The sequence below is a fragment of the Neodiprion fabricii genome, chromosome 3, assembly GCF_021155785.1.
Source record: "Neodiprion fabricii isolate iyNeoFabr1 chromosome 3, iyNeoFabr1.1, whole genome shotgun sequence".
NCBI lineage: Eukaryota > Metazoa > Arthropoda > Insecta > Hymenoptera > Diprionidae > Neodiprion > Neodiprion fabricii.
Window position 1 is genome coordinate 20,959,171 of NC_060241.1, and position 12,971 is coordinate 20,972,141.

At 37.3% G+C, this 12,971-nt stretch overlaps 1 protein-coding gene across 1 annotated transcript; it reads right to left on the reverse strand.

Annotated features, from left to right (window-relative positions):
- Nucleotides 1-613: 613 nt before the first annotated feature.
- LOC124178758 lies at nt 614-6,274 on the reverse strand. The gene is made up of 3 exons (XM_046562360.1): nt 6,212-6,274; nt 3,219-3,280; nt 614-1,870 (listed from the first exon to the last, which is right to left on the reverse strand). Exons 1-3 carry the CDS (start codon nt 6,224-6,226, stop codon nt 772-774), a joined length of 1,176 nt encoding a protein of 391 aa, XP_046418316.1. The 5' UTR covers nt 6,227-6,274; the 3' UTR covers nt 614-771.
- Nucleotides 6,275-12,971: the final 6,697 nt, after the last annotated feature.

The window sequence follows — 12,971 nt, forward strand, 5'->3', positions numbered from 1 at the left end:
TATTTTTATCTCTCTCTCTCTCTCTCTCTCTCTCTTCACTTTGGTTTTTTTTTTGTTATTCCTCGTTCGCTGTAAATGTGACTTTCATTTGAAGAATCTCCGCGAAGTCGAATACCTCACACACACGACTGCCACGGCTCCAGGTTATAATTACAGCGATTGAACATTTCGTTTAGAAATTATTACACTAGCAGCAAACGGTAGAAGAAAAATGATACCTGATAATGTTGTCGGGTTGGGGGAAATGAATCGATAATATGTACAAAATATTCTCTTTATCGTAGAAAGTCAAAAAAAAAACAAAAAAAAAAAATTCTTCTTGTACAAAAAATAACAATTAATATGTATTGATAATTATAAAAAATGTTGGTTCGAGACCATTATTTACAATGTTTTCATATACATAAGAGTAAATTAGGTACTGCGTTATACCTGTGATAAAAATTCTTTGTTCAATGGTTGTCGCGTTGATTATTCACGTTACATTAAGGCAGACCTTACGTACAATAAAAGCTGCGGCGATGAAAGGCAACTTTCTTTCATGGCAGTGGTCACCAGCCGGAAATTTGATGTAATCCTTTAACGTTCTTTTTTCTTTCTGTATTTCTTTTTTTTCGTTCGTTCGTTCGTTCGTTTCTTTACTTTTTTCTTTTCTGCCCGGTGGCGCAACGTGATTTCTGAGTGAATAACACAATGTACGCAACCTAATCCTAAAATAAAATGATGCAAAACGTATATTTTACATCGTCAGGTAATTCTCCCTCGTTCTACTTATTTGTAACCATGGTGTTCTTCATGGTGATCGTGGTGCTCGTGATGCTCGTTTTGTACCCAGACCTTCTCCCACACTGGTTTCCACACTTTCTTCCAATCGGGAACCTGGATATCCTTCCAGGCCGGAACCCACCTGCTCTTCCATTCGTCCTTCCATATCTGCTTCTTCTCGGTGACCCAAACTTGCTTCTTTTTTGGTACCCAGACCTGAACGGATTCCTCTTTCCATACCAGTTTCTTGTCGGTCACCCACACCTGTTTCTTTTCCGTTTTCCATATCTGTTTCCACTGAGCCTTCCACTCCATTTTCTTCTCTGAAACCCAGGCTTGCTTCTTCTCGGCCCTCCAGACCTTCTTCCAAACTGGCTTCCAGATCAGTTTCTTCTTCCACAAATCGTGGCTGGTGTATTGCCAGCCGTGATGATCCTGACCGACGTATTGCTCGCCGGGAATACCAACTTTCACCCACTCCGGTACCCAGGTCTTCTTCCAGTCGGGTACTTGGACCTCCTTCCACACCGGGACCTGAACCTCTTTCCATACCGGTACCCAGATTTTCTTCCACGCTGGTACTTTGATCTCCTTCCACGCCGGTACCTGGATCTCTTTCCAAACTGGTTTCTGCACCTTTTTCCATACCGAGACCTGTTCCTCCTTCCATATCGGAACCTGGACCTCTTTCCATGCCGGTACCTGGACCTTCTTCCACTCCTGCTTCCAGATCATCTTGGACTGCGTCTTCCAGACTTGTTTCCACTCTTCTTTCCACTTCAGCTTCTTCTCCCATCTTCCCTCAGGCTCGTGGTGGTCGTGCACTGGCGCACCGTAGGACGGAGCCGGTGCCCCGTAAGAGTCGGCTGGTGCCCCATAAGACTCGGCTGGTGCTCCGTAAGACTGAGCAAGCGGTCCGTGCGACGCTTCGGGGGCGCCGTAGCTGGAGGACGGTGCTGACAAGGACTGTGAAAGGTCGAAACCGCCGGCACCTGGCGCTCCGTAGGTGTCAGACGGAGGACCGTACGAATCCGATATTCCTACGTCCGGGACACCGTATCCCGTGCTGGGCAAGGACGGTGCTCCATACTGTGGAAGTGGCGCCCTGAAAAAGAATTTCTCGTTAGGAAAATAGAAATTAATAATTATTTCTAATGGGAGGAGAATTCCTACGATCGTTGGTTTGGAACCAAAAGTTATCGCATTATTTCGTAGATCTTTGTACATTACAGATTGCTTTTTTCACAACCGTTTTTCGTAAGCGTCAATCGTTGATGAGAGTATAGTAATTCCTGGTTTGGAGAAACAAAGAATTTTTTTCTTTTTTTTACCTCTCAACACTCACCGATTGTGACAAAGCGAGTTTAAGAATATACAACCGACTCCGTAATAATCGACCACGTAAAAATATGAAAAGAGACGTTGAACGCAAACCTGCTATCTAATAGATACTTAAATTGTCTTCCGTGATTCTTCCTTGCGATACTTATGCGACATTTAGCGGTTGTTCAAGAACAGGTATTTCATACTTTCTTGCAGATATAATTTATAATCTTGGTATAGAGAATCATTCCCAGAAATTTACATCTTTCTAGATCATTCTGTGAAAAACGATTTCTCTGCTTTTTTGAGACTTACAACATTTGTGAGAACTTACAGTTTTTTTTTACAATCATATATTTTAGTTCAAATTCTTACAATCACGTAATTTTATTTAATTATCGCGGGCAGTGGATTTTTCTATTTTTTTTCGTAGAAAACACCGTCGATTATCGTAATACAATTTTTCGCTGAGATTCAACCTCGTTTCCCAAAAAACCACGGAGTTTCATTTAAACTTTGCGGGCTAACTGATTTTTTACTTCTTTGCGGACAATTGCGAATGATTGGAATTTTGCGTAATATTTCAAAGTCGTGTACAAAAAATGTACAAAAAAAATAAGATTTCCTATTTTTTCGCGTTCTCGCAAAATGTCGTAAAATAATTTTCACCAGGCAACAGCTTCCTGTCATCGAATCCGGTACGCGGCTATGCATCGATGATAATAAATACGGGTCTTTCCTAACGCGCCGAGTATTCCACAAGCGTAGTGAGAATTTCGACGGTCGTCGTACGTTTGGCGTTAGCTAACTTCGTTCGACTTTGAATATCGAACGAGTTTCGCGGGGTTGAGTTGACTAGCAAGTACCAGTATCATTTTCACGGAGAAACCGCGCGGCGCGGAACGAGAAGAAAGCAGTTCTAAACAGCCGCGAGGTTCAAGGTTGTTTCGAATTGTCTCTTGCCTGGTGTTTACGTGTTTCCGCGTTCCAGTTATCTGTGTCAAACGGCTGAAAGTCTCTCGACAGTGGAGAGAACACCGAAGCCTTATACGCTCACACTAACTACACTGTTTCATGCAACATTGCGGTGGAAAATTATAAATTAACAATGTAGCGAACATGTTACGTACTCCTTCTTAGTTCGAATTGGCTCTCCAAACGTGGAGACGACGAAGATGAACCCAAGTAATATCTGAAATGAAATTTGCATCGTTAGATAAACGTCTGTTCGATATAAATGAATCATTCTTGAGGCGAGTAATTTGTTAAGGTATAGCGAAATTCTGTACGATTAACAACCGGCTTGATACACTAGTGCGAATGTTCGTGTATCACGAATAATATACCGGTATGTAATCGGTAATTCTTTTTTATTTGAGAAAGTCGGAATGAAGGAGATGCGAGGGGAAGTGTTAGTAATTGATTGCGGTAAAAAGTGTAGTTAGCACTTCCTCGCGATCACGCTTGCAGCAGGATAACGAAACGAGTAGCGTAACGCATGTCTCGAGTCACGCAAACTCTGCGGGAGATTTTGTCGATCCATTCGTCTTATCGTACCGGATCTCAAATCGAGTAGATCAGCGATCGTTCATCAACTTTCGAAATGAGATTACACGCAGATGCACTATTTGGATCTTGAATGAAGATATTATTCACAAAAATACAACAAAAGTCTTATTGTAAATGGAGTTCATTCGGAATAAAAAAAAAAACTTACAAAAGATCACGTTTTAAACAATTTCCAAACATTGAATGAACCGATCTCCATCTCACCGTTATTCTCGAACATTTTCTAGTTGATTATATTTTTATTCACAGTACCTAATTTTCTTGAGAAATCAACTGCAAAACTAACATTTACACGTCTTCGTGCTCTAATAATGAAGAAAAGTAACCGGCGCAGCCTGCAAAGTATTCAACCCGCGCAACGCGCCTGTATTGCAAGTTGCATATCACGAGGCTGTATCAGATCGCTAGTGTGCCTTCAACGTGATTATTGACTACGAACAATTCGTGCAATTCATCATTGAAATCGATGCAGAAGTGTGCGAACTACGATATAAAACAAAATTGCTCTTCTAGCAATGAGAAATATGGTTTTTAAAATTATATCAAAGATTTGAACATATTTGAACAAACAAATATCCAGGGGTCGCTGTAGGTGAAATGTAGGGAAAATTGAGTTTGTCGATACCGTCTTAGTACACTTCGAATTATCTGTTACCTCTTAGGCTGTGTATGAATTGGTCCAACCATTTCACCAATGACATTGTTGAAAAAAATAATGAACAATAGGCTAAATTATTTTGTTTGTTTTAAAACAAGCGGTAAACGTTCACCGGACGAAATATTTTGTGAAGACGTTCTTTTTTGCGTTTCATAAAAAAAAAAAAAAAAAACCGGAAGTAATTTTACGACGCTACGGACATTTCAAGTTCTCTACTTACTGTGCCTGAACTTTTCAGACATATAACGATACCTTGAAGTGGTAATTTCAAGATTCCCACCCATGTGTAGGCAAACATTTTATAATCCAGTATAATGAGAATCACAAGAATAGAAAGTTAGAATTTTTTCCACGCAGTTATAATCTTACGCTTGTTTCGAACGGCGGTTGGAACAGCTGTGTAAACCACTTTTCGAGGGTCTTTAAATCTGGGCGGCGAGTCGGAGTTATCGCATTTTCTATTTACCGTTAATAATAATGCGAAAGTATATACGAACACACGTATTTGTCATAAGAATTACTAGGATGTAAATTTTTATACTGCCGATGAAATTGTTCGAAAACATACTTGAAGCTTCTTGTATTTACGCAAGATGAGAGAATGAGGAAGAGAATCAAGATGTGGCCAGTGATAAAGAATTGCGTAGTAATTGCATACATGGAATGGTTACCTGACCAAGTGTCAACTTCTAATAATAATGTAAAGGTGAAACAGTGCGAAATGCATAATATTGTTCTTATTTTACTCGTTCTTCGACGTCTCGATTTTTTACGTATATTTCGACATTTCAATTCATGTAATAACAAAAATTCCCTAGTTTCTTTGAACGTGAATAGTTTCTGAATCGAAAATCGTTAGGTTATAGGAAAAATAAAACTTCCTGCATTTCCTTTCACAGAATTTCTTTCGAGCAATTTACTCGAGAATTTGATGGACTCTCAATCTAATGGCAAATGCATCTTTTCACGAGTATTTTATACCTCATAACACAAAATGTATTATATGTACCAATTGTAAAATCAATTTATCCTTTTCTTGTTTGAACAACACTTGCATTGAATTTCAACACTTCTCAAAATATCGAAGATGTAAAAAAATTGTCTTGGAAATATCGTACAATCATGATCAAGTAATTTCAGACGTATCCTTGATACTAATTTTTTCTTCTCAATTCCGTTTCTACCGAAATTGATAAAAATCGTCGATGCTATAAAATGAACTACAATAAACCGGCATTTTACTGTTTCAAACGCGTGGTATAAAGTATCGAATTTTTCTCAAAAATCGATCAAACCGAATACAGATTTCAAGATGATTCATATATTCACTAACGTACAACTGTCGCAATAATATTGTTCTCCAAAAATTTCCGAAAGCCTTTAACTGAAAAACAAACCCTCGGTGCATTCGGATGTTACCACGATTCGTTCGCAGGCTAAGAAGCAAAGATAACTCAAATCAAACAAATGTTATTCCACCTTGGATACCTAGATGTCGCGTTTTCTTAATCTCCGTATAAATAAGCTTGAATCAATGAAACAATTACTTGTAACTGCTTGACCGAAGAAAGTATAAATTATTTAAAAAACGGAAGTAATACTCTTCGGACATCGTGTACTCGATTGAAGTGAGCTTTTTTTTTTCTTTCTGTAGTATAATACTGCAGAGTCGGTAAAAGAACTTCATCGAGGTTCGATATTTTCTCAAGTATTGTCAAAATTCGTACACAAATGCGTGGATGAAACTTAAATTCGATCGAACGATACAATGGATGATTGTTAATTTGTTTTTTTTTTTATCTTCGCACAACGCGTGCGGTGCGATCGAGTGTACAATATACAGAAAATATAAATCACTGTCACATAGCACGTGCTCACTGCAGGGTGTACACTAACCAGGGTTGATCGCATGGTGACGGCTCCTGGCAAACGGCAAACCTTGCCGTTTTTCTTGTCTTTCACTCTTCTGACGAATTCCCGGTGCAGACCGACGCTTATATAGCGTTTGTTTCCGCCGACCGCGAGGGTCGTCGTTCAAGGAGGAGTTGGATTCCCTCACCAACGCGACTCAAATCGACGCGAGGAGGAAGGTATGCGCGTACATCTCTCCCCGCGGGCCTTGCGAGGAACCGACGACGGGGCCTTCTTCGGGCCCTGAGGCTGGGCCGGACTGGATCGCGGGTTGCGCAATAGCGGGAGTTTATTAAGGACCAAGAGACTCGTCATTGAAATCAAGTCATTGGAGAATAGTAACCCTTCGCGGCTCCACTCGCTTCCCAATTCCATGTAATACAATGGAAATCCTATTCGGATAATGCTTGCTTTAACTGAAAAAGTAGAGTAAACAGAACAAACTGATTCTGCGTTGCAATTACCAAAATGGTTAGGCGTACCTCGTTTTTCGTAATGAACAACAATATTCGAACAGTTTTTTTTTAACGACACCTGTTTTACTGAATTTTTCCAGTTACTATGACAAATGAAATTTTTTTCAATGTGTGTAATCCCGTTCAGACTTGGCTCCCAAAAGTTATTTTTTCCACTTCTCAGATCTCAATAGATCAGTTGAAATTTCTTTTGTTCAATAGTTGCCGCCACGATGAATGAAATAAATTTTTGTACGTACGGTACAACAGATGTTCTACAATAATTACATTTGCGCGTTTGAAATGTAGTATAAAATGAGATTTCTTGAAGCATTTTAGAGAATTTTTAGAAATCTTCGTCGTTTCAATCATTAGGTTTAATCACTTTGAACGTTCGAATTAGAAAATCTGTTATACGGTTAAAATGGTTATACGGATCACGTTGGCTGGTTACCACAGCTTTTAATCGTGCAATAACGTCTGCGTAACTTGACAGATACGCGAGTTGACTTAAATTTTTTTTCTCAACCGTACAGCTTCGCCTTACGAAAAAATTTTGACGCTGTATTACCAATTCTTGTTTGTAACCTAGACTCGCCGTGTAATTTCCTCATACGGAATTTTATTCGCAGGCGATATACATGCCTGGACATTTGCGGTCTTTGCACGCGGCGTCGTACGATTCTGCAACTAGTAGATTATACGCGTAGAATGTAAGACTTGAACATCGCCTCGTAGAAAGCAACGATTACTTTGAATTTCTATCATTTCTTTCCATATCTTCTTTGGTGTTACGCTTGTCATGTGCGTGCACGGTCAAACCTCGTTCAATTATACTCGAAACCCGCTTCACAAGGAAAAAAGTTCAGTTCCCTGGTGAGAATGACTTTTATGACAAACCAGGAGAAGGGTGAATCGTAAAAACTTAAAAACAGATCTAACTTTACAACAACCAGGTAATGCAGAGTTGATAACTATAATCTCACGAAATAGTTACGTCCAGGAGATTTTCATGTAATTCCAGCAATATTTAAACCGCTTCTACATCGTTGCCTATTTCGCTGGAATTTTCCAGCAGCTTTGACAAATTGAATTTTTCTCAACGCGAGCTTCATTGCGAAAAACAGAAAGTTGATACGACTTCCAAGATTATCAAAGTATGAGTAGTGAATTTTAGTACATCTGTACTATATTACGTTACCTGTTCAGTTTGGAAAAATAAAAAGTTAGATCTGCAATCCGTTATCAAATTTACGGCTGCACAGTTAGTTGAAACAATGCGAAAGGATTTGATCGATAGGGAAAAGGTCAGTTTATTTACACTCGTCCATGTTACGTGAGTCCGCATTTCTTTACGGGAAACGGTCGGTAAATTTCTTATCTCGTATGTTTTTGTACTTCGTCCCAATTAACGCTCGCGTACTGTAACGTTACACGAACGGGATGTTGCGTAATGCTTTCTTTTCTCCTCTCGTCGTACGGAGAAAAGTCGAGATCACCTGTAACGGCAGCAGTTTGTGCGAGTAATAAGGTTGAGAGAAACGTATCGCGTGCACCGGCATTAGCGTACATGTATGTATTTATTATTGAAACGTTCGATTAATCGAAGGGACCGTGGGCTATATTTTTCGGCTGAAAGTTGCCGCAGCGCGCAACGCGTATATACACGAATCACGCGATTTCACAAATCATTTCTATCAATATTGTACACCAATATATTATACATATTACGCGTCCGCCGGTTTTCAACGACGTTTAATCGTTTAAACGCGGTTTTAAGTATCAGAAACCAGCGCGGTGTTTACATTCCATAAAAAGGTAGTAAGGAAAAATTATTCTTTTCGTTGTCCTACTTATATTATATACCATATACCGACAGTACGATGTTTATTGGAATGGAATTTTTCAAGCTTTCAAATATGTGTTATGTAAATCATTGAGAAACAAGAATGTTGAGAGGAAAAAACAAATTAATTTAACATTCTCTTTAAAAGATAAACCGTTCAGGAATTCAGAATATGAATATATGTATAATATTTGCCCAACGGTGAAAGATGCACAATTTTTAGCGACTGCATTTAATTTTAATGAAATCGATCGAAAGATATCTTGCCAATTTTAATAACTTGATAAAATGATTTATGTTTTCGAGTATACGAAACTTTTTCTTTCACATTTTGAATAAATAACGTCAAATAAGGACAAAGAATTATATTGTCAAGCAATGTAAACTAAAAGAAATGATTAAATCTCTGGAACGATAAATTGATTTCCTGCGGTAGATCTGTGATAATAAAACAATTTCTTTACTACAATTTTTACTTTCGTTACAATAATTACAATAAAATATAGCATACCAAGTGACCATAATCGATAAAGGATAGTAACGCAAAACAATATTTTTTGGTTACTACAATTCATTTCCTATTTCTTCATCATTGTTTATATTCATTTTGACACAAATATATTACTCGGTTATGGTGAAAAATAAAAATACTTAAGGACTTTAAAGTAACCAAGAATAAAAATTTCTCTTACCATTAGTCTAAAGTTTAGTTATTACTAAACTCGATTCTAGTCGCAAATGAAACGACGATTCATTCGAGTTTGTAAATCGTCTTTGAGCGCTCCGATCCATTGGACAAAATGATGATGACTTGCCTAGAAAAGCCGCGGAGTTTTGAAGAAAGTAACAACCGCCTAATAACAGAAAAATATTTGCAGAGTGAGTAACGATTCTCCGACGCTTGTAATAAATACCGCCTCGGGAACTTATGTAATCCAAAATTCAGTGCCTACGTGACCTCTTGCCATTGGAAGTATATTTTATAATTAAAATTACGAAATTTCAATAACGGAAAAATACGGAAGACAATCGGGTCTGGGTTAATTTTTCTTGTGAAATTACAGGCCTGAGACAAAACTGTTTTCTGCGATCACCTATCGGAACTCGATTAACGAGCGTCTCCTGTAAATCGATTCAACAATTTCGGGAACCTCTCGACGTCCTTTCTAAATTCAAATAAAGCATCCTAATCTCTGCTTAATCGTCGCCTTTATTTGTGAAGAAATTTCATGGGAATCGTACTACATGCTGCATGTAGTGATAAAAAGAATTATTGACGATGCTGATAACGAACGCGATGAAAAACGGTTCAAATTTTTTCGTCGCACCATTTCTCGCAATTATCACATCGAATGAAATAATTTGAATATCTTTTTTATTTAGTGAATTTTTATTAACATATTTACTAAACATTATTGATATTATTGTATATTCAATTGTTATTGTTTTTAAAATTAGAATAATTATAGTACGATCAGGAAAGAAGATTAGTTATTAGTTATTAGTATACAATAATCGGGTTAGGTTTCTTCTTTCTCGTTAAGAATTGTACAATTCCAAAACTTTTGTATATATATCTGAATTTTACTAGGTTTTTTTCACCTAATGTTCAACTTGCTTAATTAACTTTGTTTCGGTTGAGAAAAAAAACAAAAAAAAGAAAGAAAAGAGAACTGCAGTTACATAGGTTGAAATTTTTGCATTGCAATTAACAATCTTCTCTCCGACAGTTTTAACTTTATTTTAAACAAAACAATGAAAATTTTTACTCTTCCAAAGGGTTTTTACAAATCGGGCATTGTTAAATTTCTGTATCTGTCCAGGAATTTTTATTGATAAACGAGTATCAAATACATGTTACCCAATAATTCGGACTCACGTTTTATTCAACTGGAAATGACAAACTTGAAACAAGTATTGGTAATTTAAAGGAGTCTATCTCTCAGAATCAGTAGAGCTTTCATACACGCCCGAAATCAGAAATGAAGAGGCTAAAAACGAAAACGAAAACGACATGACAGATCGTAAATCTTGAGCCGTTACGTAATCTGGAGCTGATCTTACGAAGAGTTACGTTGAAGACGACTTTCGGATGTGCAATTGTACGTTCTTTCTGTGCAAGTGTTTTAACCCATCCTTTGATTACATTGGCCCGCAGGCCACGAAACATTACGAATTCGGATACATTGCTAATTAACGTATCACGTTCTGTCCAGCAAAATACATTACGCAACGAAATCGAAGTGATTTAGGATTGCTTGAATTGACTTGACGCGGAGCCAAAGAGAAAACTATCAATCTCGTTGAATGCAGATTTGTGTTCAACGTATAAGCGGGTCAAAAATCACGAAGAAATTAAAATCGTCAAGTTCCCATATTTGAAAAACAATAACGATCAAAAGATGCGGCAACATACGTGCATGTGCGTTACAGATCGCCGTAAAGTAATACGATATTTTACAACCAGGGAGAACCTCCAGCAGTGAAAGTAGTTAATCAACCTCTTATAATATGATGCTTATAACTTGTAACAAACGGAAAAATTTCCGCGGTAAGAATGACTACAGAACGCGGATCGGGGCGCATAAGAGATCAAACGCCCCTCCGCACCTAGACAATTCTAAATTGTAGTGAGAAAAATTCCATTTCTTATGTAATTACTGAAAAATTCTTAATTTGATTGAATTGGCAAAAAAAAAAAAAAAAATGGTATACGTAACTATTTAGTCTAATTATAGTTTTCTTCTTCGCGCTACATTTTACGATTACTGCAATATTCAATCTGTTTGTTGGATTGATTACATTTTTTTCTTTGAATAAGGCCTTAACATTAATTTATCGTTGCACAAGCATTAAATTTTCACAACAGTTGCAAGAAAATATAGCAACAGTGATCGTAATGAGAAATAATAGTAACGGATAATAGACTTTCTCGTAACAGCTAGAAAACTAATTTTCCATTTTCCACCCAGAACTATATTTTTCGATTGTGGTAAAAAAATGAAAATAGTCAAGGACCGAACGGTAACCGGAACTAAAAATTTCTCTCAGTGTATTTCAGTCGTTACATGAATATCTAATGCAAGTAACGGCGGTAAAAAAAATTACTAAACGGAATAGATGTTACAGTTACAGTTGCAAAATTCACCTTGTTCTCCTAATCCTACTTTTACGTTTACGGTAAGATATGAAAACATTTAACAACCGTACGGTAACCGTGACTAGAAATCTGTCTCGGTGCCACAATAATTTGAATGAAACGTGCGAGGGGCGCGGCTGATTAGGCAATACGGTGCCAAAAACTGAGCTAGTATTCGCTCGTTTTGGGTCAATTATGCGAATACGAAAGTAGGGGAAAACTTGGCGCAACTTGTGAGGGTTTAGTTTTTGCGTATGAAATCAATTTACTGCAAAGAGAAAAAAGGAGGTCTTTTAAAATCGAATACGGCCCGGATAGTGTAACGCAGTTTTCGCGACCATACGTCAGAGTGTCACATTTTACTTTTCCCGTTGCATACTCATTCCCACACACTGTGATCCACGTGATAATATTCCTATAATGTTGCGGTATACTTGTAAGAAAAATTGCGCAACGCACCGGCATATTTTGCCCGCAGGAATCAAGGAATTCAACGTATTAGCACTTCCTGGTTCGGTAGGAAGTGATACATTACGAAATGAAAATAATAATAAAACAGGTACCCGTATGAGGGATCAAGTTCTGCAGCCATATACGCAATATGCGATTATTCAGTTATGTCCGACCAGTCAATAAGTGCTTTCTATTCATATTTCTCGACGATTTCAATTTTCGTATTTTTTTTTTTTTTTTAACTTTACATTCTTTCAAGACGCCATGTCGGTAATCAAGATTCTTTATACAGATCTTTCACGTTACTTTAACGGACTTATACAGTGTAATAATGTGAATCTGTAAGCATGTATAAAAATTGTTTGGTATCACCTGAGACCCGGAGAAATTTTGGTATAAAAAATAGCGCCTTGCTTGTAGAGATGTGTTATGAAATACTTTAATTGCAATTTCTCTGCGAAACGAAAATAGATTTTTATAGCAATAAATTTACGATTTCGAATCTTCTGTGACCAGAATTCAAAACTGTCAATCAATTTGTGTACTTGGCAATTGTTATTGAACGAAACTTAGCATTGAATCGCTATTTGTAGATTAGCGTTACTGGAATGTACAGTTTTGGAATAAAATGCAAATTAGGATCGTAATTAGTATTTAATTGTGGTTGAATTACAATTTTTCCAAGTATAATAAATAACATCGTTCAGATCAGTTACACCTTTCATTGAAATAAATTAATATCTTTTATTGATCAAGTTACAATTTTTTCGTGGGATCAATCGATACATCAAATCCAAAGTTTCTCGTATGCGGCTATCTACCGAAATATATAAAAAGTATACGAACGTATCT

What these genes read in the sequence shown, in the direction of transcription:
- LOC124178758 (XM_046562360.1), bottom strand. An exon ending in CCAATTCGAACTAAGAAGGA is followed by an intron (nt 1,871 to 3,218) that starts GTACGTAACATG and finishes ATTCTTTTTCAG; the next exon opens with GGCGCCACTTCCACAGTATG.